This window comes from Citrus sinensis, chromosome 3, assembly GCF_022201045.2.
Source record: "Citrus sinensis cultivar Valencia sweet orange chromosome 3, DVS_A1.0, whole genome shotgun sequence".
Taxonomy (NCBI): Eukaryota; Viridiplantae; Streptophyta; class Magnoliopsida; order Sapindales; family Rutaceae; genus Citrus; species Citrus sinensis.
In genome coordinates, this window is record NC_068558.1 from 42,870,144 (window position 1) to 42,897,757 (window position 27,614).

Below are 27,614 nucleotides of genomic sequence, written 5' to 3' on the forward strand. Positions count from 1 at the left end.
TAAATCATAAATACGAATTCAATTAATGAAGGAGAGAAATTTCAGATCATGAGATGGTTTTCATCAACTATAATGTCAAGTTTTAAATGTGTGATAAGCACACGTCTAATTAAGATAAAGTCTTATTAATTGGACAAAGTCTTATATAATAGGTTGATGAAATTTTATTAAATTATACACTCATTTAAAAATACGTACATAATTTATTTGGGGTCATTAAATTTGTTAGAATAATTTCATCTAAGACTTTCTCATAATTCAATAATTGGACGACGATGTGGTAGGCAACGATTAGGGATGGTAATTTTTCCCGATGGGATGGGATCCTGCGGGATCCCATCTCATTTGAGACGGGATTGGGATATATTTTTGTCCCATAAAAAAATTTAGGGACGGGATTGAGACCTTTTTTTATCCCTATTACATATGCGGGACGGGAGTGAGATTGACAAACTCATCTGGTCTCATTACCGATTAAGAATGAAAATTTTTCCAATTGGGATGAGATCCCGCAGGATCCCATCTCTTTTGGAACGAGATGCGGGATCTCATCTCTTTTGGAACGAGATTGTGACATATTTTTATCCTAAAAAAAATATAAGAACGGGATTGAAATATTTTTTCATCCAATTTGCATATACGGGATGGGATTGGGATTGTTAAATATCATCCCATCCCGTCCCATTGACAACCCTAGCAACAATTTAACATAAAAAAAAAAAATGTAATTGGGCAAGACATTTATATAAGTGTGGTAAACAATAAAAATTATAAAAAAATGTGTGTTTTTATATCCAAAATTGATGATATCGAGATCCACTTTCGTCATTGATGATAACACTATAAAATTAGTGAAAGTATTTGTACGTAACACAATAGTCATCAATGAAGTTAACAAACACCGACAGAATTTGGGAGCTATTTATAGTATTAGTCAACTTCACAACCTCTTTTACTTTCATAACCAAAAACACTTATTTTGAACCCATAAAAAAATTCCATAATTATATTTCTCTCCATATATTATTCAAAATCAAACATACGAAATGGTCAAAACTTGGGATCACAATTTATAGTCATAAAGAAAATTTTCATTTCTCTTGTTTTTTTATAGTAAAAAACCTTACTATTTTTTTTGACAAAAATGACTATACATAATTATATTTTTTTTATAATACCCTATATAAATCTTACATCGACAAAGTAGGAGAGAGATACTGAATTTATAAGGAATGATTCACTTCTTAATTGAAAAAAACGTATTTTAGGGTGTATGAGTGTCCTAAAAATAAAATCGTGTGGGCCTTAAACGGACAATATCTTATCAAATTTAGGTTGCATCTTGACATATCTGCATTACCCATCAAGAAAAATACATATATAGAAAGTGAAAATGTGTAGAAGTTATAACAGAGAGCGAAGTTAACTAAAACTATAAAATGATTTTTGATTATCCTTTGCAAATTTCACAAATCACTAAAATTTAGTGCGTGGTCACGTGACAACAACATTGGGTTTCTCCTAATCCCATACCGCCACACGTACGCAGACGTGGACTCAGAATATTCGAATCGAAGAATCGACCGTTTCATCGCAGATTTGACTTCTTTTTACACCATCCCATTCATGTAACTAAATTCTCTCACTTTCGCAATCTTAAATGAAATGTTAAAGATAAAGATTCGTTGAACGTGGTCTCTTCCTTCTTTCCTAATTTCATTGCATTTCATCTGTTCATTGTTATTTATTGTTTTATTGTAAGCAAAGCCTCCACAAAGGACTGGGTCCACTCTCAAGACCAAACCATATCCAAATCAAAATCTCACCGCTGGCCGGCCGCCCGGCGCCGCCACTATCTTCGCCGGAATCGACAGTTACTTAGTCTACATAGCATTGATTACAGAACCAATCGCTTTTCATTAGAATTAAATAATATAAAGTTGTTAAAAATTTATGCTTACACTAAAATCATAGGTAACCTATCTCGTAGGCTTCTTGAATTCAAAGATCTTGAGTGATCTCTTTCTAATTCAACACCATCAGCCGAACAACTTGTGAATAAAAATAATATAACTTATTTACCAATTGGTTGCAAATAACAATGAATAATAAGAATAAAGTAAAATAGAAATCCCATTAGTTTATATTCTTGTGTTATATATATCATCATCACTTATCTAGTCTCTCCTCGTAAAAATAAAAAAAAAATTATTATTATTTTTTCTTCTCTAAATCTTGTTTAGTATTGAGATGCTATATAGTTGCAAAAAAAAAAAAGTAATTATAAAATAAAAATTAATAATATGTAGTAAATATAATCTTTAAATTATTATTTGATAAAATTAATAAAGATATAATAGATTTTTAATCATACTAATATAATACTAAATCAACTTAACTTTCAAATTACATCAGTCAGTAATTACCGATCATTTTAACGTTATAACTTAAAAATTACAATTAGTCATCCTCAATTCCGAACAGAACCTAAGTAATTTTTAACCCAAGTAAAACTAATTAATTAGGGTAAATTGATAAGCACCCTGATATATAAAAATCAGGAAGTGAATTAGGTGAGGAAAGTGCTGAAGCATTTGTTTTGCTTCTATTTTTTTTCAGAGTCCAATGAAATTTTAGTGGCTGGCCAACTTGCAAGCTGCAAGTGCTTTTGAGTAAATGACAAATTAAATATTGGACAAAATGGGGCCATAGAATATCAACTAATTTGGGCATGGTGCATGAACCCGTATTCCTTAATTGAACAATTGTCTTTTCTTCATTTTGTTTTTTTTTTTTTTCGTTTTAAAACAATCTTCTCGAATCTTTGCTCGATCACGACCATTTCTATTCTTACTGTTGTATTCAAGAATTAAGAGAAAGAAAATAAAAAATAAAATCGCTGCGGAATTGAATCTTACAATTCTTAGAGTATGATTATAATTGTTATTATTATTATTTTTTTTGAGAAGAGAGTATGATTATTTAATAATTGAAGATGAAGACGAGTTGTGCCACACCGTGATGGTGTGTTTGTGTTAATCTTTATGAGCCTATTACTATTTATTAATCATACACTTGTGTAGAGTTAGGCTCACGAAGCTGCTGGGAATTTAGCTGAAAAATAAGATAATATTTTTAATCCTTTGCTTTCTTCCTCGTGCCATTTAACTTTTAGGGCGAGTAAATGCATGCATACACGTACATATATTTGAATAATTTCAAGTGACGCTGCCCAATTTGCATTAAACATATTTGTTTTGCACCTTTAAAAACCCCTTGAAAATCAATTATATATTTGAACACCGCTTTAAGATGTTGGAAAAAAAGAAGAAGAGTTGATTCCAGATTTCCAGTGAAATTCCTTGGACACTTCTACACATGAAAATTCCACACTAAAGCCAAAAAAAAAAAAAAACAATGTGTCAGACTTGAACTCTCTTTATTCATTTGTTTTTGGCACAATTTGGTTTTTTTTTTTTTTTTCAATGTGTATACAAATATCTGTAATTAAAAATCTGCCAAATATTTCACCATTGTTTGAATATTTGACTTTAAAACAATTTGTTATATTAAAATGGTCAATTCATATATGATAGCGCATAAAGTTAAAATATAAAAAGAATAAATAAAAAAGTGTAATTAAATTAATATATAAATTGATTAGTGAGATCCAGCCTTTTCATTTTTCATTTTCCTTCCTGGGCTCTTTCCTCGTTGTTCCAAGTACATATTTTATTTATTATTCTTTATGGAGCCTCTAGATTCTTTAATTTAATTTTTAATTAATTATGATAAAAAAATTATTAATTAAATGAATAAAGATATTCGTATTATCAATATCAAATAACCATCAAGGATAAAATGATAAGATATTTGCCAAATGATAATTAGGGGAATTTGGATGAGTTCTAAAACATAATTTAGTCAAAGAACACAGAGTTTCACTCATTTTTTTCTTAGAAAATCATAAGAGATTTAATTAAGATTTAAGAAATAAGTTAGATGAAAAATACTCCCAAAACAATCATATTATTAGATTAATTATTAATCATATACGTTTTGACTATAGTAAATAATAACTCATCATCGACCAATCAAAGAATGACATTTAATCCTTCCAACATCACTCCCCGGCTAATGTCATGAATATGATAAAGCTACGGCCAAATGCATGAACGCCCTCACAGTTACAATTGAAAATGTCTTGTTTAATTATTTCGAGCTTTCATTTTATGCATTTGTGTATGCAGATGTCATATGGGAACTTGCCAAAACAGATCATTATTTTGTTTCATTCTTTAGGTACATCTTAATAATCTTTGTTTTTTTTTTGTCTTTTTCTGTTGCTGTTTTTTAATCTTATTTGTAGTTAAGTAAGGATGACTATTTACTGATTAAGAAATGTGGATTCCACATCCCTGAGTTACACGCACATATTTATATCAATAAAATAGACAAAGGCTCTTTTGGACATAATTAAGTGCATCGAGCAATCAAAAATGACCAAGAAAGAAAGAAACCCGACACTTTTAATTTCTCTGGTTTCGAACGGTGTCCGTGTTATGGCATGCAACGATTATACTGCAGCTTTCTGGTTTAAGGCCATGATCCTTTTAGGTAGCAAATTTGAACAAAAGAAAAATGAATAAAATTTTTTTGAGAGTAAATAAAATATTTATTTTGCAAAGCATTTACAGCATATCTCGCACTAATAGTAGAGTGGGTCTTTAATAAAGAATGATTAATTCCGAGTGTTTACAACATTACGGTATATCTTTGACCATTAAAGTTACTTTATGGAGTTCCATGAAATCTCACCCCAAATAGAGTAAGTTTTGAAGAATTTTGTTGACTGGAGTGAGGAATGTAGGAAAAATAATCATCAAATTCATAATGGAGTGGTTTGTACTCTTCATCCCACTCTTCATCCTCATATACATATAAATATGTATTTTTATTATTATTATCCAAATATTTCATATTTTATTTGATTCGATATATTCTTCTAATATATTATATATATTTTTAATAATTTAAATACTTTACAATATGTTAATGATGATCTTATTTGAGTTATTTTAATTTTTTAGTTCATTAAAATTATATATGATTTTTTTTTTATATAATAGGCCAATGAAAAATGAGTTAGGATGGATAAACTAGTCTTTATGTGAGGATTCTCCATTTCATCCTACTAAATTTATTTAGAAATAAGGTAAGAAACAATGTCAAATTTTAAATGGGGTGGAGAATGATCCCAACCCCATTAACACAATTATTTAGCTAAATAAAATCTTGATAAATTTCTGATCGTAGATATCATTAAGTTATGTTGTTATATATATATATATTTTTTTTTTTTTAAAAAAAAAAAAGCAAGTACTCCACATGGATGTATTGAAGCGTTAGCCCAACCATAAATAAAAAGCATCGGTACAAAAAGTTGCACTCCAACCAAGAAAGCTAAAAGAATTAGGCAGGCAAAGGGAGTTTTTCTTTGTTTATTTTGAATACGGCAAAGTTAAATTTAATGGTGGTAAACTTTGGTGTCGTTGAATTGCAACTACGAAGTACAGAGATTGATGAAAGCTCACATAGGATTGCAGGAATAGCAAGACATTGCCAAATAGCCCGGGCTTCTATTGAACCGATTGCATCAATTGGGATGGGCTTCTATTGAACCGATTGCATTGGTGTAATACTTTTTACGTCCTTTTAAAATCCTTCCAAAACTCGTCTTTGTGATGATAGTTCCATTCCTATTAGAAATTACATTAAAAAGATAGTTATTAATTTATCTAAATTAAAATCTTACACCTGTAAATTATGAACCCTCTCATCTTTACATCTTAATTTATGATATAAATTTTTTTTTTTTTGTAATCAATTCAAAATAATTTTGAGACAATGAAAAAAAAAAACGCAATAATAATTTTTTTTATTATAAAAAGTATGTTTAAAATTTGATTAACTCTTTATTGTTTTGTCTTTCTTCATAGTTTTTTTTAAAATAAAATTAAGCGCTAGAAATATAACAATAAAATTTCATAAAAAATTTTAAAGAGGTGTTAGGAGCTCATGAACTCATTGCATTAGGTTATATGGGAGGAAAAAGCTCCGAATGGTAAATACAAACACCTTGTCCCCTTCTCCCACCAGTTAAAGGGAAAAGAAAATTATTGAAGGCTATAAAGAATTAAAGATGTTGAAGTCAATCTTATGTGGCGTTGATATTGAAGTCAATCAACATTTTATACAAGGCTGTAAAGATGTTGAAGTCAATGATAAAAATTTGAAACATACCACCACGTCATCACACTTGTGTTCGATTATATCCGCTACGTACGTTGATGATAATATTAAATTTGATAACTCGAGTATGTATGTGGTGAGATACAAATGAACGATTGTGATTTGTGACGGTGTGATGATGTTTGCTCCATACGTAGTCCTCTTGTTTGGGTCGTTGGATGGATGGAGGTTTGGCTGAATTATACATGTGAATCAACATAGTTTACGCTTCGTTTAAAGTTAATTGGGTATGTTTGGGTCGGATGCATTGCATTGTCATAAGATGATTGGCAAAATTTAGATGTTGAGATATTTCACAAGATGTTTGGGAAATTTAGACGATGAGCAACCAATTATTAAGTAATGTAATGACTCATCCAAGATATTGGTACGGATTTAAGCTCACTCAATATACTTCTTTCTAATTTTAAGGTAGTCATCCCTAATAAGCTCGTTAGTTATTATCAATATCCTTCTTAAATGAAGGAAGACGTCACACATAATTATTGTGATTTCCATTCCCCATTCCGATTTCAGTCCATTTTAATGCAAACCTATTCCGATTGCTGATTAGTAAACACATCATGAAAGTAAATAGAAATGCATGAATTACCTAAAAGATCTAACTTGTTAGTGATTCTGGTGTTACAAGCAGAGCAGAACAACACATTTGATATCATGTGACTGATTGCAGAGGAACAGTACACCGAGCACCTGGCAAATTAGTTACACAATTCAAGCTTATATGAAGCAAATCTCAAGTGTGTATAACAAACTGATGTGAATCGTTTAGCTAGCTATATAGATGTAATGTAAATTCATTTTCGGTTTGTTAATAAGAGAAGTTTCCACAATCTTCTATTTAGAATTTTCTCTCAACTTTCTTATGCTTTCTTGCTTGCCAAGCACGTACAGCTCTTTAAGATTCTTTAATAAACCAAACAAAAATCATATAAACCTGTAAACACATATATTGGCACGAGGATAAAATGACGTTATGTGACATCTCGAGTGTTCCAAAAAATATACACGACGATATTAAAATAATATTTATCCAAAGAATTGAATTTTTGTTTGGTCTCCGTGAAGTTTCAAAGCTAGCTAGAAGAAATTCTAACCGTCATAAATGACCCGCGCGCCAATATGATCATGTTTAATTTATTTCACGTACATGCTTGCATTAATCATGTTTATTTAATTTATTTATTATTCATGTACATGCATGCACGGACCTATATATATACCGTACATATGTGTTTGAATCACCAAATTTGAAATCAAATTACAAGTCATTAGAAGAAATTGGCTGCTAGGCATTCGCGCACAAACATGAAAGCATCTCAAGGAGGAGGCAAGAACAATGAGAAGCAAAGATCAGTCTCAGTTTCAGAGGTTCGATATCGGGGAATCCGACGGAGGGCGTGGGGTAAATTTGCAGCTGAAATACGTGACCCAACGAGGAACGGTACACGCTTGTGGCTAGGGACTTTTAGCACGGCTGAAGAGGCTGCTCGGGCTTATGACAGAGCTGCTTTTGCCTTCCGGGGTCATTCAGCCATTCTTAATTTCCCAAATGAGGGCCAATATCGTAGCCAAAGCAGCAGCGGCAGCAGCTCTTTGCCATATCTTGTTTCTCCATCACCAACTTCATTTTCTGACGCCGCTGGTGGCAATGGTTCTGCTGGCAGAGGAGTACTTTCTTCTTCAAGTGGGAAAGAAGCTGAAGTTATAGAGTTTGAATATTTCGACAATAATTTGTTGGAAGAACTTCTTGAAGCTAGGGACAATCAGTATTGGCCTGGTAAAGAGTAAAACTAGAATGAGATCAATGGATCATCTGTAAAGGTACATCACGGATTTGTGTGTGTTTCTTTAATTTGTATGTGACCGACTATATGTATTTTTTTTTTCATTTAGCGTGACGAAAATCCAATGTTCTTCTCTAAACTTGTTATTTTCACCACAAAAAATTTATCGACTTAATTAGTTTGCACATAATTTATCTGAATATTTTATTTTTTTTGTAAATGTACTCTTGAGTCGCATTGTAGTGATGAATCTTTGGAACTACACTTGGTCTTTATGTGTTCCACTCATTTTTTATAAAAATGAAAAGCAAGGAGTAACTTTAAAAATCTGATTTTGAGCATCACTTTTATGCTTAATACAATTTCATTTATATCCTCATATATATTTTAAAAAATTCAAAATTATCTTTATTAATTAGGGAATAAAAATATGAACTTTAAATAGATTATTATTATCATCACTACCAATTATATTGAGATGACAAAATAAAAAATTAATTAATTATATAAAACATTTATTTTGTTTTCAATTAACAATTAAAAATATTTATAAACATATTTATAAATTTGTAAATAAATGTTATTCAACATTATGTTTATTTCAGTCATAATAAACTTTTAAAATAAACATATTTGGAGACACATGACTGTTTTTAAAATTCATAACATTTTTAAAAATAAAATTTATCAAATGTTTAATTGATTCTCTCCATACCTAATTATTTCTATAGCATAACTAACAACAATTATTTTAAAAGTTACAACATTATTAAACTAGCTCCCAAACTCATTTTCATACGGACTGGTAATTAACATATATACATTTTCCTTTATAGGTTTATATAGCTATGGGGCTAATATTAGCAAGGCTCATTCTGTATTAGTTTTTCTGAACTTAATCGTTGCAACATGGCTTTGGCAGTACATTTACTCAAGAAAATAAGTTTTAAAACAATAATATATAACATTTACTCAAGAAAATAAGTTTTAAAACAATAATATATAATAACTTTTACTTGATGAACACACTTCAACGTTTTCTTGTTAGTTAAGAGTTCTTATCCACAATTAAGTATTGGCTTAAAAGTGATGGTGCGCATCATGGTATATACCAGATGGAACAAAATTTAATAAAGTAAATAAACAAAGAAACCATACTTGGTAAAAGTTTGGATAGATTGTTAATATGATTTTTGTGTTAATCTTTTTAAAGGTTGTGGATTAGTTTTTATTAAATAAGGATGTATACGTAACTGCATTTTATTAGTAAAAGACTAACACAGTTCAGATGAATACTTGACCCAAATTGCACAAAATTAAAGGGCTCTCCACAGACCATTTCATGCAATGGCAACCAAATTATGTTTTCAATCATTCTTGGTCTTGTCGTCATCAAAATTAAGAAGATCCTCCAACAACTGGTCATCCAAGTACTCAATTTCAAAAACTTCTTTCTCGCCTTCATTAGTACCACCACCTCTTTCAACTTTCTGAAACATAAGGACAGAAGATGAAGACTTTGAACAAGGAGACAAATGAAGATGAAGAATATAAGTTCCTTTCCAAAAATAAATAAATAAGAAAAGTTGAAGAATAAGTAAGGAATCGCAGCACTGACCCCAGATAAAAAATGTTCATTAGGGAAGTTAAGAACGGCCGTGGGACCTCTCATTGCAAAGGCAGCTCGGTCGTAAGCTCTTGCCGCTTCTTCAGCTGTGGTGAAAGTTCCAAGCCACAATCGAGGAGCTCCATGCCTTGTTGAGTCACGAATTTCTGCAGCAAATTTTCCCCATGGCCGCCTCCTTACTCCTCTATAACGAACGCTTGTTGCTTCCTCTTCTTTCTCTTTGGACCTTCTTCCGACTTTTTCCATAATGATCACAATATACGAGATATTCACCCTACGCCCTATCGCACTATTTTTATACGGGGTGGACAATGGGCGCTTTCATTTTATAAATGAAAATTGACAACTAAGTTACAACGGCCAATTATTGGCTGCGTTCATTTTTAAATGGAAGATTGACACTGTAGTTCTTGTTAAGAAACTACTTTTATTATTTGGGTTCTCAACAAAATTTTTAATACCCCTTTTTATCTTTGATGGTTAAACAGTCGTGTGTATATATATACACTTTAAAAAAGTAAATATGATATTTTAACAAACAAATTAATTAACTTATTTTGTAGGAGTCTCAGATAACTAAATTGTATGTAAAACTACAACATTTATCTTACAATACGAGTTATGAAATGAGATATTAAAATTTTATGAGGAACTTTATATATATATATATATATATATATATATGTTCTAAGAAAAAGATAAAATGTCACTTTCGCTCGTTAAATTGTGGAAGAGGAAGTACAGAAAGTTTGGGCTGGCAATCCTATGATAGCATGAATGATGATACTGGGGGCCAGTTTTCATGTTTATGTTTCGGCTCTTTTATTTTTTATTTTTTGGTTTTGATTGTGTTCCAATTTATTATTTGTTGTTTATGCGTCAATCAAATCTAATAGTCTGCACGTTATGTCATGTGGGTCGTGTGGAATCAAATAAGTGTAAGCAATAAGTGTGGGTCAAAGGACTCGTGTGATAAAAGGGGTTCGCGTTCAAGGTCCTCAAGGTCAAGGTCAAGAATGGGGATGGCAATGGGGAAGGGAGGGGAATGGATCAATTTCTCTGTATTCATCCTGATATTTTATGTATGTCCCCGTCTCCTCTCTGTCCCCGTCAGAATTATTTGAGAGAATTCTCATCTCTTTCTCGAATAATAACAGGAGATCCCCGAATGTCCCTAATCTCTGAATAATTAATATATATATTTTTCGATTTTGAGTTAATCATATTAAAATAAAAAAATTCAAATAAAAGTAAAGTTCGAAATATATCTTACATTAATATCCATTACAAAAGTCACATACATTAAATTAGTAAGTAACGCAGCATGCAAGGGATACAAACTTCTTTTACAAACTATCATGAACAAATTAATAGTCTAATGTAAAATTGTTACAAATAAAATTGAATTTAGATTCAAAATTAACTTTTTCAATCGTGGCGTGGGCACTTTATAAATGTGGACTATTCCCTTTACAACACAATAGTTAAATCGGAGCAAATCAAGAGCAAATATTATATTATATTAGATTATATATTAAAATTGTGATTCACTGTGGGCAATTATAACATCTAAAAATAAATAAAAAATAGATTTAAGTTTAAAATATTTAAAGAATATTAAAATTAAAAAAATTTTGGGCTAATAGAATCTACTCGGTCTTTTTAATGTCCTAAATAAAAATTTAGGACTTTAATTAGTTAATTAGGCCCAAAAGTTTAATACTATAAATAGTTTGATATTTTTTATTTTTACCAATACTTATAATTTTATAATTTAAATTTTATTATTTATTTACTAGTAATTTTAAAAAATTAAAATAAAATTAAAAATCAAACTGGGGAAATGAGTAGGGGATGGGGATTCCACCTCATCCCCGTCCCCTCCCCAAATAAGAAATTGAGTAAAACAATTTTCCTGTCCCTTCCCTGAATAAGAAATTGCGTATGAAATTATCCCCATACCCTACTCGAATAGAGAAAATCTCCGAAAGTACCTGTCTCCATGGGGATTTTTGTCATCCCTAGTCAAGGATGGCTTATATGATAAATTTTGAAAACTATAGAATTATAAGATTTGTTACTAAATAACAAGGATTGTAGTGTAAACTACCGTTAATCTCTAATTTCATTTTATTATTGTTTCTTTATGTGGGAATCAAATGGTTCGCCGTCGTTCGCGTGTTATGTCGTGTGGGCCACGCGACATGGCTTGTTTTGAAATAATAAATAATCACGTACTTAACGCGATAGATCCGATCGATTGTTTTTTAAATGATAAATAATTATTTTAGAATTCTCTTTGCCTGCTTTTGCCTTTTAGGAAGCATTTATTTTTCTAATCGAAATTTTAAATCGGTCGAATTTTTTTAAAGTTTAAATTGGTTTAGATATAAATGTCTAAGGTCTTTTTTGAGATTGAGGTGTCGTACATTTTAAGTTACCGTTGCTGTGGAAAAAAAAACTACAACTCTAAAATAAAAGTTAATAATTTATAGTAAATATAAATTTTAAATAATAATTTTGATAAAATTATTAAAAATATAATAGATTTTCCGTAATATAAGTGAAAAATCATATCAACATAACTGTAGTGATTAATTGCTTTGTTCTCTGATTAGCAATAAACCAGTGTCCAAGAACCTTTGTCAAGATCTGTTCAAGTTGCAAATAAACCAACACCAATCTGAAGCTTCAATGCCAATTCACACCTTAGCTTTATGTTAATGGAGATTGAAAACAGAAGATTAACTTGAACTAGAAGCAAAACACACTCACACAAAGAATATGATTTAACGTGGTTCGATTATGCATAAATGCACAATCTACATCCATGAGAGAAGCCACAGAAAAAGTTTAATTGATGATTCAAGACGCTTCCTCTCTTTCTAAGATCTCTCTGGAAAGCTCTCAAAATCCCATGCCATTTGCTTCAACGATCAGCCTCTTTATACCCTTGATATTGAAGCCCAGATTGCAGAGACTTTTGACGCATGTATAACGACTTCATAACAGATTTGATTCCCTTCTCACATGCGGTCTCACGTGCTTCACTTAAGCTTGCTCAAAACGGTTGAAGGCATTGTCGTTTTTCCTTAAGCTTAATGAAGGGAGTAACACACGTGTAGCACGTGGCTCGTAAGTGAATTCACTTACTCAAAACACAGCCGTTTTAAAGCTTCAAGTTTTGGATTCATTGTACTCTAGTCCACAATAACTTCAAAGCTACAACAGTTAGTATTTACCAAACATTAATAATTTTAGTAAAGATATAATAATTTTAGTGCTGTAGTTTTTAAGTTACAGCTGCCCAATCTCAATCTCAAACACACCCTAAATGACATATTTTTTTTAATATATGAATATAAGTGATATTTTATTTTTTTATAAATAAAAATCATTTTAAATATGATTATTTGACATTTATCTCCTTTTAAATCAAAACAAAAAAAAGAGATTAGATTTTATAGTTTAGGAAATAAACATATTTTATACAAATATTTTTTAAATATAATTAATATTTACTTCACATTCAGACCTTTTTCCATTCAAATAGAAAAAAGTCACAAAAATTTACTTTTTTTATTCAGATATAAATGTCTGAAAATCAGATGCAAGTTAAAAAATAAAGAATCAAATTTTAGGAAAGGTCTAAAATTCATAAAATTTCAGATTTCATATGTTAAACAAACAAGCCCTTAGTCTTTTAAATTTAGTAAAAAAAATTAATTTAATTGTAAATAAAATGAAAAAAAAAAGTTAACTTGATTTTCAAAATGTAAATTCAAAATTTAACCTTGATCACTAATTTCATCACGAGATTAGGAGAAAACAAATACTGGGAGAAGATACTTATTCTAAATAATTAGCATAATTTATATAGTTAACTCTATCTAATTTTTTTTAAAAATCTTTTAAAATTTTTAGTTTGGCACCTTTTTAATCATACCTTTTTATTCCAAATGTGAGGAAAATTCACTTGTTTAAATACACTTGCATACCATCTGATGTAAATGAGAATGAGCTTTGTATAAAATAGTGGCTTTTCTTTTTAATTAATGATATTCTGTTGAATTTCAAAGGAAAAAAAAAAAAGTCTAATGAGCATGGCACAAGGCAGAACACATGCTCGTACAACATGGCAATGTATCACACGTTTCGTCGAGCACGACTGCACGACACGATCCATATGTGGGTTGGACTGAACTTAAAATTTTAGGCAATCGAACCATAGAAAGCACGAAACGAGCAAAGGGACACCAACAAACATCGTGTCAAAAACTATGCTCAAGGCACGTAATCTCTTTTATTATTTTTATAGTATAGTTTATAATTATAGTTTATAATTATAGTTTATAATTATCTCTATCTTTAATTAATGATAGAGCTACAAACATTTAGTATAATGGCGTGAACTTACCACTAATTAAACAGATGATAGTTAGTCAAATAAATTTTAGTTAATTAAGTGATAAAATTTATGATTTTTAATCACGAAATCAATATTGTATTAAACATAAATTATGTAAATGAAATATAAGATTTATAAATTTAACATAAAACTTATAAATCAATATTAATTCTAAAATAAAACATAAGGCTTGTAAATGGAAAGTAAAATAAGTAAATTAATATAAAACTATTAAAATGATATGTTATTAGTAAACAAAATAAAAACTTACAAATATAATATAAAATTAGTAAATCAACATTTAACTATAAAATAAAACATAAGTTTTGAAAGTGGAATACAAGATTTTGTAAATGAAAAGTGAAACAAGTAAATTAATATAAAATCGATAAATTGATGTATTATTAGTAAACAAAATAAAATTTGTAAATAAAACATAAAACTGGTAAATCAACGTTAAATGCAAAATAAAACATAAATTTTGGAAATGGAAAGTAAAACTGGAAAATTAATATTAAACTAATAAATTGATGTACTATTGGTAAAATAAAATAAAAATTTACAAATATAACATAAAATTAGTGAATCAATATTAACTATAAAATAAAATATAAATTTTGAAAATAAAACATAAGAATTATAAATAGAAGCAAATTAGTAAATCAACATTAAGTATAAAAGAAAACATAAATTTTGAAAATGAAACACAAAACTTGTAAATGGAAAATAAAATAAATAAATTAATGTAAGAGTAGTAAATTATTATTTTACTTACTACTAGACAAAATAAAAACTTATAAGTAAAATATAAAATTTATAAATCAACATTAATTGCAACAAGTAATGTATCGTGGCATCAATTTTAGTCGCAAATTTTCCTATAATTTGAAGTTTAAATTAATAGCGGCGTGATTACCACTAAATAAATAGATGACAATTACTCAAAAGGCCTTCAGTAGTTATCCGAAGAGACCGGAGACATGCATTAATGGTGAAGTGTCAAGTGTATAGCCAACCATTTCATGCAACCGGGGACATGCATTAATGGCGAGATGCATTGCCAGCCATTTCATGCATTAATGGCGAGGTGTATAGCCAACCATTTCATGAATATTTCAAGCTCCACAGTTCATTATTGTTGACATATATTTACAAATAATAATTGTAAAACAACGACGACATGTTCAATGCAATTAAAAAAACACATCCGATCAATAATAGTCTTGACTTTTGTTTGTTTCATACCAATTTAGGGGTCCTACTCTTATAATCTAATTAGGGCATTGCTAAATTTCACTGCAACAAGGATATATTCATGTAACTTACAGCCATGTAAAAATGAAATGGACCCTATTTTCATGTTACTTTTTTTTTGAAAATGTTTTGAGAGCAATGTAAGTTATGTGAATTATAATTTAATAAAAATTATTTAATTATAGAGATATTGAAAATTTAATAACCTGTACCACTTCTTTAAAAGTACAATTATCGGATCAGCATCAACAACATATCCCATGTATCGTCACTTGCAAATGATTCGATTATTATGCAGTTTACTTTTCCCATAACCATAAGAATTAAGGCTACTCTAGGGTAGGTGACTTTGGACAAATCAACGTTACATAGGGCCAAGGTCATATGCAATGTACATCACATCCAGAAATTGCACTCAGTAACTCGAAATAATTGTACAATTAAACAATATTTGAATTTGTTGAGTAAAATACCTTTTTTTATTTTTTATTTTAATGTATGTTACATTATATGGTCATTCTTGGCTCCTCACATTCGTAATCTTTCAGCCTAAAGTGATTGGTAAAGGGCCCAATTATTATCGAAACTATCGTCAGCATCCCATCATCATGCATGCACCTGATCTATTATATCCGACTTTAATTACTTTTACCGCCAAGGTGCTCTGAATAATTTTAGAAGGAAAAAAAAAAAAAGAAAAAGAAAAAAGAGTTAAAATAATATGGTACGTCCCGGTGCCACAATGTTATATGTATATATATAATTGGATAAATGGCTTAAAAATATTGTGGAGGAATCGAACTTTTATTTTGACAAGGAGAAAGTTTCCTTGCTTGAGAAGAAATTATTCAAACCGTCAGATATGACCTCATTCTACTCATACCGCCTATATATGTTAATTCTGCGGGGTGGCATTTGTTTTACCACCAAATTTGAAATTTAATTTTTAAGCCGTCACAAATAATTGGCTGCTAGGTATTGACAAAACAGGTACACAAGCATGGAAGCATCTGAAGGAGGAGGCAAGAACAATGAGAAGGGAAGATCAGTCTCAGAGGTTCGATATCGGGGAATCCGGCGGAGGCCATGGGGTAAATTTGCAGCTGAAATACGTGACCCAACGAGGAACGGTGCACGCCTGTGGCTAGGGACTTTTAGCACGGCCGAAGAGGCTGCTCGGGCTTATGACAGAGCTGCTTTTGCCTTCCGCGGCCGTTCAGCCATTCTTAATTTTCCAAATGAGAGTCAATATCGTTGCGACAGCAGCAGCAGCTCTTTACCATCTTCATCTTCATCTCCATTAATCTGTTATGATGCTGGGGGCGACGGCTCTACCGAAAGCAGAGAGAAAGAAGCTGAAGTTATTGAGTTTGAATATTTTGATAACAAGTTGTTGGAGAAGCTGCTTGAGCCAAACGATCAAGATTGGCAAGGTAAAAGCAAATGATTACATTGTAAAAGGGAAACCAAATCACCGCGGACTTGTTTTTTTCTTAATTAACTTGTATGTGACTGGATATTTTATTCTTTTGCAAATTCCACTCAAAAGAATTTGCAAATTCTTTTGCAAATTCTGGCTTTGTGTGTTTCACTCAAATTCATAATGGAGAAAGAAATAATAACAGAATTGAGGTCTGACAGAAATTTCCAGACTATAGGTTGTATTTACATAATAACATATAATAACCAATATTTTTTATGCTTTTAAACTTGCCAAACAGTTGGATTTATTTGTTGAATTATGTGTTAGGGAGTCCTGTCCTGTCCTGTGTTGTTGGAGGAGTAATCTCAATTCAATACCTCTTCTTTCTCGTGGGTTTTGTGTTTAGGGGAGAAGGAAAGTTGAACTCGATTCAAGACTCTTTGTCAGTTATCCTCTTGGGCCAAAATACATTGTTGGATTCGGGTTTTCTGGGAGCTGACTCATCTTCCGATCGGGTCAAGAGAAAACCCCCGGGTACAAGTAATTGGGTTAGGCAAAATAGAACACTCTTTCTTGGTCTAGGATTAGAAAAGAACTTTCTTATCCAGAAAGGTAAACAGAATTTTAAGCAGCAACCCGCAAGTAATAATGATTTTGATGTTACTGCTACGTGTTACCATAAGAATGACTTCTGATAATTCTATTCCAAAATTCCAACGTAGAAGTCAAACTCACCCGCTGCAAGTTAACTACGTAGTAAGTAAGACATTGTTTCCTTGACAGCTATTATAAAGTTTCCAGAACAAATTTAAATGAAGTAAAATGTAAATATAGATCACATAAACCATAATCGACAAAATATTTCTAGGACTCCAGCTGACTCAGCAAGAAACTTACATTCACATGCATACATGTCGGATACAGCTTAAAAGATTCAAGGAACTACCAGAATCAAAACAATGTTACACAGGAAACCGAACCCATGAAAATGGTTTGAATCATTCTTGGTCTTGTTGTTACTCTCCTCAAAATTAAGAAGATCCTCTAACAACTTGTCATTTCTTGGTCTTGTTGTTACTCTCCTCAAAATTTAGAAGATCCTCCAACAACTTGTCATCAAAATACTCAATTTCAAAAACTTCTTTCCCACCACCTTCATGATCAGTACCACCTGTTTCAACGTTCTGAAACACAGAAGAAGAAGAAGAAGAAGAAGAAGAAGAAGAAGATGATGATGAAGATAATGATGACGACGTCGAAGAAGAAGATGATGATGAAGATAATGATGACGACGTCGAAGAAGAAGAAGAAGAAGAAGAAGAAGAACCGACCCCAGATGAAAAATGTTCATCAGGGAAGTTTAAAATGGCTAAAGGACCTCTCATTGCAAAGGCAGCTCTGTCATAAGCTCTTGCTGCCTCCTCAGCCGTGCTGAAAGTTCCAAGCCACAACCGAGGACCTCCATGCCTTGTAGAGTCACGAATCTCTGCTGCAAATTTTCCCCATGGCCGCTTTCTTACTCCTCTGTAATGCACGCTTGTTTCTTCTTCTTCTTCTTTCTTCTTCCCTCTATTGGTTCCTTCCATTAATGAGGATATGAGAGAGGTTTATTCCACTCTTTGGCATTTTATACAGAGTGGAAAAAGTGTTCTTTGTTCTGTAACAAAGGACAGAGGAGAAATTTTCAACGTGCTAATAGAAGTCCCTATTGAGATTTTGGTTCCTAGTACTAGGTACTAGGTGATGATAGTGGGGGGCCTTCAAAATATTATTATTTATTATGTGGGAAACCAAAATTGGTTTCTTCATCATGTTAACGAACTAGATTCGATGGATTGTTATAAAATGGTGACTAATCAAGACAAAATAAAGGAAAATGACACTCACACAACATTAAGCACAACGCGTAACACCGAACAGTGCGTTTTGAGTCAAATATAAAAGGTTACAGTAAATCGACGGTTGCAACACACACTCTCAACTACAGCACACGCTCTCTCCCTCACTCTGTTCTTCGTCACAACACACGGCTCTCCCTCCCCCCTCCAAATCCAGCAGCCGCGGGTCACTCTCGCTCTCCAGTCTCCCCCCTCCAAATCCAGCAGCCGCGGGTCACTCTCGCTCTCCAGTCTCCCCCCTCCAAATCCAGCAGCCGTGGGTCACTCTCGCTCTCCAGTCTCCCCCCTCCAAATCCAAGATCTATGGATCCATGATAGAGTAAATAGCAATCCCCATCCACTCTAATAACAGAAAATGGCAGCTTCTATGATTGTGGTGAGAAGTTTCCCCTAGTAATGTTAAGTACAGTAAAGAAACCATCAATTCTCTACACATATAGATGCCAAAAACAATCGTAAACTCAGCTCCTTCAGTTGCTAGTGTGTACCAATAGAGCAATAGATTGTGTTTGGGGCTGTCAGGTGCCGAAATAATTGAGGCAAAATTCTTTTATGCAATTGTTGGTGTAATACCCGTTGTTTTTATTATTTATTTATTTATTAAATATCCTGTTTTAAAAAGGTTTCTTTAACGGGTAAGAGTTTAAAAAAGGTCAATAAATAATTTTAAAAAAAACAACGGATATTATACTTTTCATTTCAACAACTCCGTATTTTACCTATCTTGAATTACTATAATCCGAAAAATGGGCAATACTTCCATGAAACTTCAATCCCAAGCTATTGATCATTAACCTTAAATGTCTATGGAATCTTATAACTTTTGCTCTAGTACCACAAATGTAACACCCTCAATTCACTCAAGAAAAACTCAAGAGGAATTTGTAATGAAACTTTATAACACTAATCTTATAATTAATTCCAAATAAAGTCAATGTTGTCCATAAACAAAGCAAATTCTCCAAAATAATAAATCAATCAATAATCCTCCAAAACAAAATCTAACTCTAAGCAATACTGAAAGTAGCCACAATTAATTCATCTAGAAAATGCCAAAGTTTTTCAGCTAACAAATCCTCTCCGCTAGACCAAAAGCCCACATCTATAAAATCAATATGCAAAATGTTGGAGAGGAGGGGTGAGCCATCAACTTGGTAAACAAACTCATGCATAAGGTTATTAATACGAAAAAGTATATAATTATTATCATGAAGTACTATGAGTTTGGAAAACAGTAATCATTTAATAATCATATGTAACTCATAATCAGTTAAGTCATAACATAAAAATCATTTTCAATAAATAATTGCGTAAGAAATCTTTTATCAATAAAACATTTCTTTTGTTCAATTTGCTCATGCCACATAGTATCACATGTATCCCCGGTGACCTGGTCAATAATTCAATATGTCACAAGTACTCCCGGTGACCCGACCAATAGTTCCATCAGGGTGCTTTACCCCTCAATAATTGTCAATAGGTGCGCACGATACAGTTAGCTATTCAATAATATCAATAATGGTAACTACGGACAATGAGGCAAAATATTTAAAACATATTCCAATTTCTCAATATCAATTATTCAATAATATTTCGATAAAACATTTATAAGACATTGAATTGGCAAAGCTTTACAAATAGTTTTAAGGAAAACATTTTATAGAAAAACAAGTATTTTAAAGTTATTTTTAAAACTAATTTAAGAAGAGAAATTATCAGCCATATACCCTTAAATGACACCCATATCAAACGTGTGTGAACACTTTTCAAGTGTATCACTCGTATACCCTAAGTTGACAAAATACTTCTATCATCCACTAATCCGTTACTGTGACCTTTTATACTTGGCTCAAAATTCATCGTTCGGTGTTATATGTTGTGTTAAGTGGTGTGTGCGTATCACTATTGTGCCAAATTTATTCTTTTGTGGTCAACGGTCATTGAATAGTTTTTAGTTGTGGCGAGTTGAGCTCTCGTCATATGGCTTACGCTTTTGACTTGAATCATCAAAAGTAGTACACGCAATTGATCATCTCAGTTGATGATGACGTCATCGGAATCTTAAAGTTTGATTCTCAGGCCCTTCTCATGATCAATGGTTACAGCCTAAGTCTACAGCCCCTGGAAAGCAGTTATGAGGGCTTCAAGCAGCAGCCTAGTGAAATATTGCAAATCCGAGCCACAAGTTCTTGATTCATCAAACAAGGACTATTAGATGGTAATTGACAAGTCGAATGTGTAATAGTAGACCTACCATCGGCAGGCATCACAAGACTGTTATGCCAATCATAGGGACCTATGGCAGCTTGTTTGTGATATCCAGTGGGAACAATTAGTGAAAAGAAAAATCAACGAATCGGTGGTGTTTTAATTGCCTGAAGAAAAGAATGCTATAATGCCGATAGCAAATCATATGGGTCCTAATCCGATGTCTACTCGGTCCCATATAGGCCGCAACTTGACATTTGATTATGGTCTCATTGGTGATGCTCCTGCCAAGCTGTTTTTGTTCTGGGCATCATGGTTTTATCGTGAGGCCCGATCACTCGCCACAACTTCTCACTCCATTTAACTCAAGAGTCAATATCTTCTATTGAGAGGCATCATGAGAGAGGAAAAGTTTAACCTACCATGTAATTGTCAAGAAATCAACAAGTCTAATTCCATCTCGAAAAGCATGTTTAGTAGGAGTCCCATCAGAATCAATCACATGAAGGCCTCGCCCTAAAGCTACTGACAATTTTTAATTGACAATGAGAATCAGTAATCTTGAGTGGAATATTTCAAAGCTATTCTTTCATAAGGAAAAGTTGAGAGGACAAAGGTAAACGACAAATTCTATACAGGGGTATAAAGCCAAAATAGTCATAAACTCAATTGAATCAGTTCATACTTCATAATGCAGGAAAACTGGAAAAGAATTCTTCAACAAGAAAGAACAGGAAAACTGGAAAAAAATTCTTCAACAAGAAAGAGGCTCAAATGATTTAAAAATTTATGCATCCTTCTGGGTTTCTGAAACCTCTCCGACAAACTCAAAAACCATGAAGGAAAATCAGACGAATTCAAATAAAAATCTGCTGAAGAACTTCACAAAATTCACGGGTTCTGCTTTGACCACTGTGACTGTTCTTGCTTATGAGAATAGTGATACTACATTTTGATTATGGTTGTTGTACCATGCTTCCAAGAATTTATTTGTCCATAAGTTTCACCTATGATCTACTTGGGGATTTCAGATGGTTCTCTTAGCCCAAGCTCTTTTTGCATAGAGTGAGAAAAACCCAGATAAAATGCACATGTAATGCTGACATCACATTAAACTGCTAACTAGGTCTTCATGCAAGTACCATTTACTAATGACAAATTCGTTTCTTTGCACTTATTACATTTGAAATAAATAAATAATCTCACAATGCAATATCAAAGAAACATGTTTCCTATCAGACAAAAATAAAAAGACCAATATCAAAGAAAACTCATGGGAATCTACATAAAAAAGAGACATGATTGACAATAAGCATAATATGTACTTAATTGAAAAAAGAGTAACAAAGAAAAATAGAATGACCAATTTACGAGACTGCATTAAGTCATCCCAGCCTCTCATTATTTAGTCTTGGATGTAAACCATACGTATGAATATATATCAACCAGGAAGGAGCTTTGAGCACTAAGCCAGAAAAGAGCAAACCAGATTTCAGGAATACAAGTTTGGCTGCCATCGTAGTTTTGGTCTTTCATTTAACAATCTTTTCTGTTCTGTGAAGATATCTAGAAGCAGAGGCAAAATTATGAATGACAGTTCTATCAAAAACATGAGGCACTCCATGTAAAGTATTCCCGAAAATATAAACAATTGGTCTATAATCATCAATGTATAACCAAACATGTTTTGTCTGAACCAAAGTAAATTCTACTGTTTAAAAGACTATTTTCTTCTGTAATTATCAATGGATGTGTACATCCTAAGTTATATACCAACTCTGTGGATGCTAAAACAAGTCCCAGCAAACGTTGGAGTCTATTTTCAATATCGTCAATTCGAAAGTCAGAAACTACCCTTGAAAAAATGCTATTGCTGTTTCCACTTTTTGTACAAATATGAGTGGTTTCGCTGAAAGTTCAAAATTTCCCAAAGAAAATGGTGGAAACCAACCTCTGGCCAGAGTACAGACGGTGAATATAGATAACAGACAGCACTCTGCCACAGAAGAAAATTGCTCAAGTGGATCTCACCAGAAGTACGAATTATGATATCAGGTTCAGGTGCAACAGCCATATACATATGCTTTTCTATATCTATGAGTTTTATAAGTTGCTCCCTTTCATCACCTTCACTCCCTCCAAGTTTAATCAGACCATAACCTGCTCCACTTGCATTCAACACAGAGAGTTCATCCCATTTTTCTTCTATTGATTCTTTGACAGCATTGACAATCTCATTGGTGGAGGTGTATGCAACACAGATACACAGTACAGATTTAGAATTTTTTGCTGTGGCCAGCATAGCCCTCTCAGCTGCTAACCTAACAGGTTTGCTTAAGAGCTTTAGATTCCCAATAAAGTAAATCCTCAATCCAAAACGGTTGACAATACTCTCTTCCTTAATCAGGTCATCTATCTTTTCTTGCATCAGCTCCATCAGCGATTGAACTTCTTTAGGACTGCGTTTGAAGTTATCGATGCTGAAGGCATAAACTGTTACATATCTCACCCCCAACTCATGGCAACACCTAAGCATGGACATGAGGGCCAAGAACCCAACCTTATGACCAACACCTTCCATCAAGCCCCGCTTCTTGGCATATCTCCGATTTCCATCCATTATAAAAGCAATGTGATTAGGTATGCAAAAAATGAATTTCCGTATCAAACAAACCAAGTTCTCAAAGATCTGGCTTACCATACTACCAACAGCTTTCTCCATCTAAAAAATCAAGAGAACGTGTCAATTCAACATTAATCATTAATTTCACTTTACAATTCTTAATAGCATAAAACAAATAGCGCACTCATCGAAATCTGATAAGTTGATCGGTTAAATATGCCTATGCTGAGGCCTGATAACTAACAAGGGTACAAATTACAGCTCTGAATAATCTCACAGTATAGAAAGGACTAAGTTACTAGGCTTGATCAATTAATCAGAGTCTTCTTGCATGTTATTACGATGCTTTAAGAAGCGCTTCCCGAGGAAGTGCTTCTGTTTGCAACTGTTTAGTAGAGAAGCACCTGGTTTGTATTGATTCCATTTCCACCACGAAAGGAAGAATCGAAAGCATTAACTCACTCGTATAAACAAGCGACATTGCACATTATCATGAATAATAATAATAATAATAAGTACATTCAATCTATTTAATGTAAAAAAAAAATGAAAACCAATGAAATCCGAGAAAAGAAAGGGTTGAATGGGAAAAAGATTCGTAGCTTGGACACGAGATTGGGACAGTAAATGAGTTACCTTAATATACTCGATCGATTTAAAACGTCTGATTCGTTTCTCTGTCGATACAACAGTTTATGCATAAAAGCTACACACACACACACGTTGGATCCGGTTTACTTATTTATTGATTCAGTACCGATATTCTTACAACAGTTTTGTGCTCATTATAAACGGTGGTGAGCATCCCACACAACACACACGCATCTCCCACAACACACGCTCTGTAAGCCCACATTCCAAATCTCACCTCACTCACAGCACCACAAATCTCACCACCAGCTGATTCTCCCTCACCACGCTCTATTCTCACCGTCGGGTCTCTCTCTCTCTCTTTCTTCATTGACTTGCGACTTCACTCTCTCTTCCCCAAAATCCACAGCCGCCGTGGGTCTCTCCATAGCTGCCTTTGTAGAGTCGTCGTGTTGGCTCTCTCTCTCTTCCTCGTCGAATGCGTCTCACTCCTTTACGACACCTTACTCTCTAGTCTCTCTTAGAAATTGACTTGTGGCTTGACTCTCTCTCTACCCCCCAAATCCTACCAGACAAGAGCCAATCTGCGTGACTTTTTTTTTTCATAAGTTTTATAAGCAGAAATGCCAAACTTGGAAATTGTTCAGTGGAGTTCTTTAGTGATGTAATCTCTACTTGGGAAAAACCTAATAAAATCAATATTAAAGACTTTCAGGAACAAAGAATTACAGATTTGTTCTTCCGATCCTTCTTCTGTAATGCCATACTCGTCTCCTGGAGTTATTTTGTTATTGTGATTTTGGCTGAGATGAACACTTTTTTATATAAAAATATTAATGGTCATACTTTCATCAGTACTTTGTTGTAGTTCAGGCATTACTTTGCTCAAAGAAGATTAAGGGTTCGTAAACATTTCATCAATAACCTAAAGCTATTACTAATTACAATGGTGGTTGATAAGATAATTGCACAGAGCAATAGGTCAAGAATCATACTGTAACAAAAAAAATATAAGGAAAAGCTTTGTTTTCAAGAGTGAAGATGATGGCTTTTATTTGCCTCAAGAAACCAAATGATTTAGTAGTAAATATTGTGAAATTTTGTGTGTATCAATCAACACAATAATAAGAACCAAAAGCTTAGAGATCAAAATCCATCATGAATATCAGGCAGAATGCTCTGCAAAAGCAAGGACACCAAACTAAGATTTCGTCTTCAGCTCATGTGGGACTGGCCCAAATATTCATTTTCCATGTGGGATTGGCCCAAATATTCATTTTCCTTTTGGTCAGGCTGCAACTGCAATCGACGAGATGAAGCCGTGATGGATGCAATCAATGGGTAGAGACAGAGAGACAGATCCAACGAGCAGGTGTGAAGACACCCAAGGCGAGAGAGAGGGAGAAAGTTGACAGAGAGAGCAAAGAGCAGAGTGAGGATGCGTGAGAAACGGCTGCGTTTTGGTGTGACTGTCGTGTGAGTTTTTCTCGTTTGCTGTGGGGAAGAGATGCCAAGAATCAGGGAGAGTGTGGGAGCTGTGTGTGCGCGTGCAAGCCACAGTAACTTTTTTTATAGTTAGCACAAAGCGCACCGTTTTGTGCCAACTGTGGTACTAACGGTTGTAAGAATCTCATTTTCCTTATTTATTTGCCGATGTCGTGAATTCTCGACAAAAGCCGTGCATTCAGTGCGAATGCATGACGGTCGAGGTTTGACTCCAATTGCACCAACGCAACTAGGCTCAGTTACGTCAAGATGACATGTAATTTGAGAAGCAAGGTCTTGACGGTGTCGTTTTACTTTTAAATTAAGACTCACCCGTGTGAACTCTACTGTATCTAAATAAAACGGAGGATGTTAGTTACAGACGCTGCAGCAACATATGAAGCTCATAGCCCAGCAAAATGGAAAAAAAAAAAGTTCATCTCAAATTTTATGACAACTTGACAAATAAGTAATTAAACAAAACCATAGCGTTAAGCTGGCATCTTATTACTGATGCCCTCTGGGATAAGTAATTCATAAAGAACCCTTGGTACTGAAAGCCTCTGTAGATTGGGGGATTCTAAGCATGGGTCACTGCTTTTGCTGGCTCTATGATACAATCATTCGTCGGCTATACGGAGAAAGCAGCAGATGTCCCGGCTTCCTTCGAATTCCTCACAGCTCTGTGCTCCTCACTTTTCACCTTATTATTACTGATAATCTGTATTCATATTTACATATATTCATAGCCCAAAATAAAATACATTTTGGCTGCCAACAACATTCAATGTGTACCAAAGTCATAATTATTACTTAAAAATGTAGTTACCTACCTGCAATGCATAGCCTATTGTTAATCACAAATGCATTAGGAAGAGGGTCAACGCCTATCCGTTCTCCATCCTTTGAAAACCTGAAGTCCACTGACGTCCCCTTGAAAATGAATGGTTATGAGATTGGGGTCGCACTGTTTAGGGAGTCCCAGGGTGAAGCTTGGACCCGGGCACGGCGGATAATGATTAATTGACGACAATAATCTTTCACCTAGTTGATTCTTAAAATAACCAGATTCAGGCCCTAGTCCATCAGCTATCAGCTTCAGGATAATTGAACCCAACTTCTTTGCTTCAGTTGAATATGCCCCAACAACTTCCCTGTTATATTTCTATTGACATTAACGAATAACACACAAAATGTTAAGATCAATAATAGTATGGAACAAATCATGCTTACCGGTATCTGTTTGGCTTTTCAGGCCAATGTTTAAGACAATCCTCTAAGGGATGACAAGTATGTCTCAAGTTGTCACGCCACAAGTGAATCGCTTCTCGATGATAATTTAAGTTACTTTTATGGAGCTTGCAACTTCTACTAGGGTCCTCGGGGTGGAGACTTAGCTTGTCCTCTGCAGGCATATCAAAGAACTCCTCGAAGACTTTCTTGGTGTCATTTACTAGTTTCTTTGGAACTCCATGATTAATAACCTTTAGTGGACAGTACTTGCTTCAGCAATTTGATACATAAATGCATGTGTAACTGGAAGAATCCGAACTCTTTAGCAGCTTCGAGTATTTTCTGGACAGTATCAGATCGATTTAAACAGTGGTGGATGCAGGAATTATGGACTTTCCCGGTCTTGTTTCTAGTGGGAATACATAATTCTCGGGCAAGGATTGATCTTTGTACCACATTGAAACAAGCTTCTCCATTGCTACAATTTGGATGAGTGAATCCTCCAGGGAAAGTAATGGCGTCGTGGTGGGAAGAGAGTGTGAACTTATGTAATTACAGAAAACGGAATATTCCAATACCATTTGCTTTGGAATTGCTTGTAAACTTGGACAATTGCAATCAGCTGACCATTAAATCCAAATCATATAATTTATTAAAGATGAATAAAATATTGTATAGTTCTTTTCAAATGCATTATTTTAATTAATCATCAGCATTCGGCGCCTAGCTCAAGAATTAGTAATGTCTAATAGAGTTTACTTTGTT

At 33.1% G+C, this 27,614-nt stretch overlaps 5 protein-coding genes across 5 annotated transcripts; 2 read left to right on the forward strand and 3 right to left on the reverse strand.

Annotated features, from left to right (window-relative positions):
- Nucleotides 1–7,551: 7,551 nt before the first annotated feature.
- On the forward strand, nt 7,552–8,323 carry LOC102615041 (ethylene-responsive transcription factor ERF098-like). The gene has a single exon (XM_006480025.3). It carries the CDS (start codon nt 7,621–7,623, stop codon nt 8,101–8,103), a length of 483 nt encoding a protein of 160 aa, XP_006480088.2. The 5' UTR covers nt 7,552–7,620; the 3' UTR covers nt 8,104–8,323.
- Nucleotides 8,324–9,343: 1,020 nt separating this feature from the next.
- On the reverse strand, nt 9,344–9,987 carry LOC107177223 (ethylene-responsive transcription factor ERF098-like). Its single transcript, XM_052438686.1, has 2 exons — nt 9,718–9,987; nt 9,344–9,589 (listed from the first exon to the last, which is right to left on the reverse strand). The coding sequence occupies exons 1-2, from the start codon at nt 9,970–9,972 to the stop codon at nt 9,467–9,469; spliced, it is 378 nt and encodes a 125-aa protein (XP_052294646.1). The 5' UTR covers nt 9,973–9,987; the 3' UTR covers nt 9,344–9,466.
- Nucleotides 9,988–16,185: 6,198 nt separating this feature from the next.
- Nucleotides 16,186–17,024, forward strand: LOC102618625 (ethylene-responsive transcription factor ERF098-like). The gene has a single exon (XM_025098291.2). It carries the CDS (start codon nt 16,389–16,391, stop codon nt 16,833–16,835), a length of 447 nt encoding a protein of 148 aa, XP_024954059.2. The 5' UTR covers nt 16,186–16,388; the 3' UTR covers nt 16,836–17,024.
- A 600-nt stretch (nt 17,025–17,624) lies between these two features.
- Nucleotides 17,625–19,262, reverse strand: LOC102615330 (ethylene-responsive transcription factor ERF098-like). The gene has a single exon (XM_025098290.2). It carries the CDS (start codon nt 18,395–18,397, stop codon nt 17,867–17,869), a length of 531 nt encoding a protein of 176 aa, XP_024954058.2. The 5' UTR covers nt 18,398–19,262; the 3' UTR covers nt 17,625–17,866.
- A 3,443-nt stretch (nt 19,263–22,705) lies between these two features.
- LOC102616205 (dehydrodolichyl diphosphate synthase CPT3-like) lies at nt 22,706–27,325 on the reverse strand. The gene is made up of 5 exons (XM_006480028.3): nt 27,272–27,325; nt 26,661–26,781; nt 26,450–26,463; nt 26,254–26,337; nt 22,706–23,639 (listed from the first exon to the last, which is right to left on the reverse strand). The coding sequence occupies exons 1-5, from the start codon at nt 27,323–27,325 to the stop codon at nt 22,785–22,787; spliced, it is 1,128 nt and encodes a 375-aa protein (XP_006480091.2). The 3' UTR covers nt 22,706–22,784.
- Between the last annotated feature and the right edge of the window lie 289 nt (nt 27,326–27,614).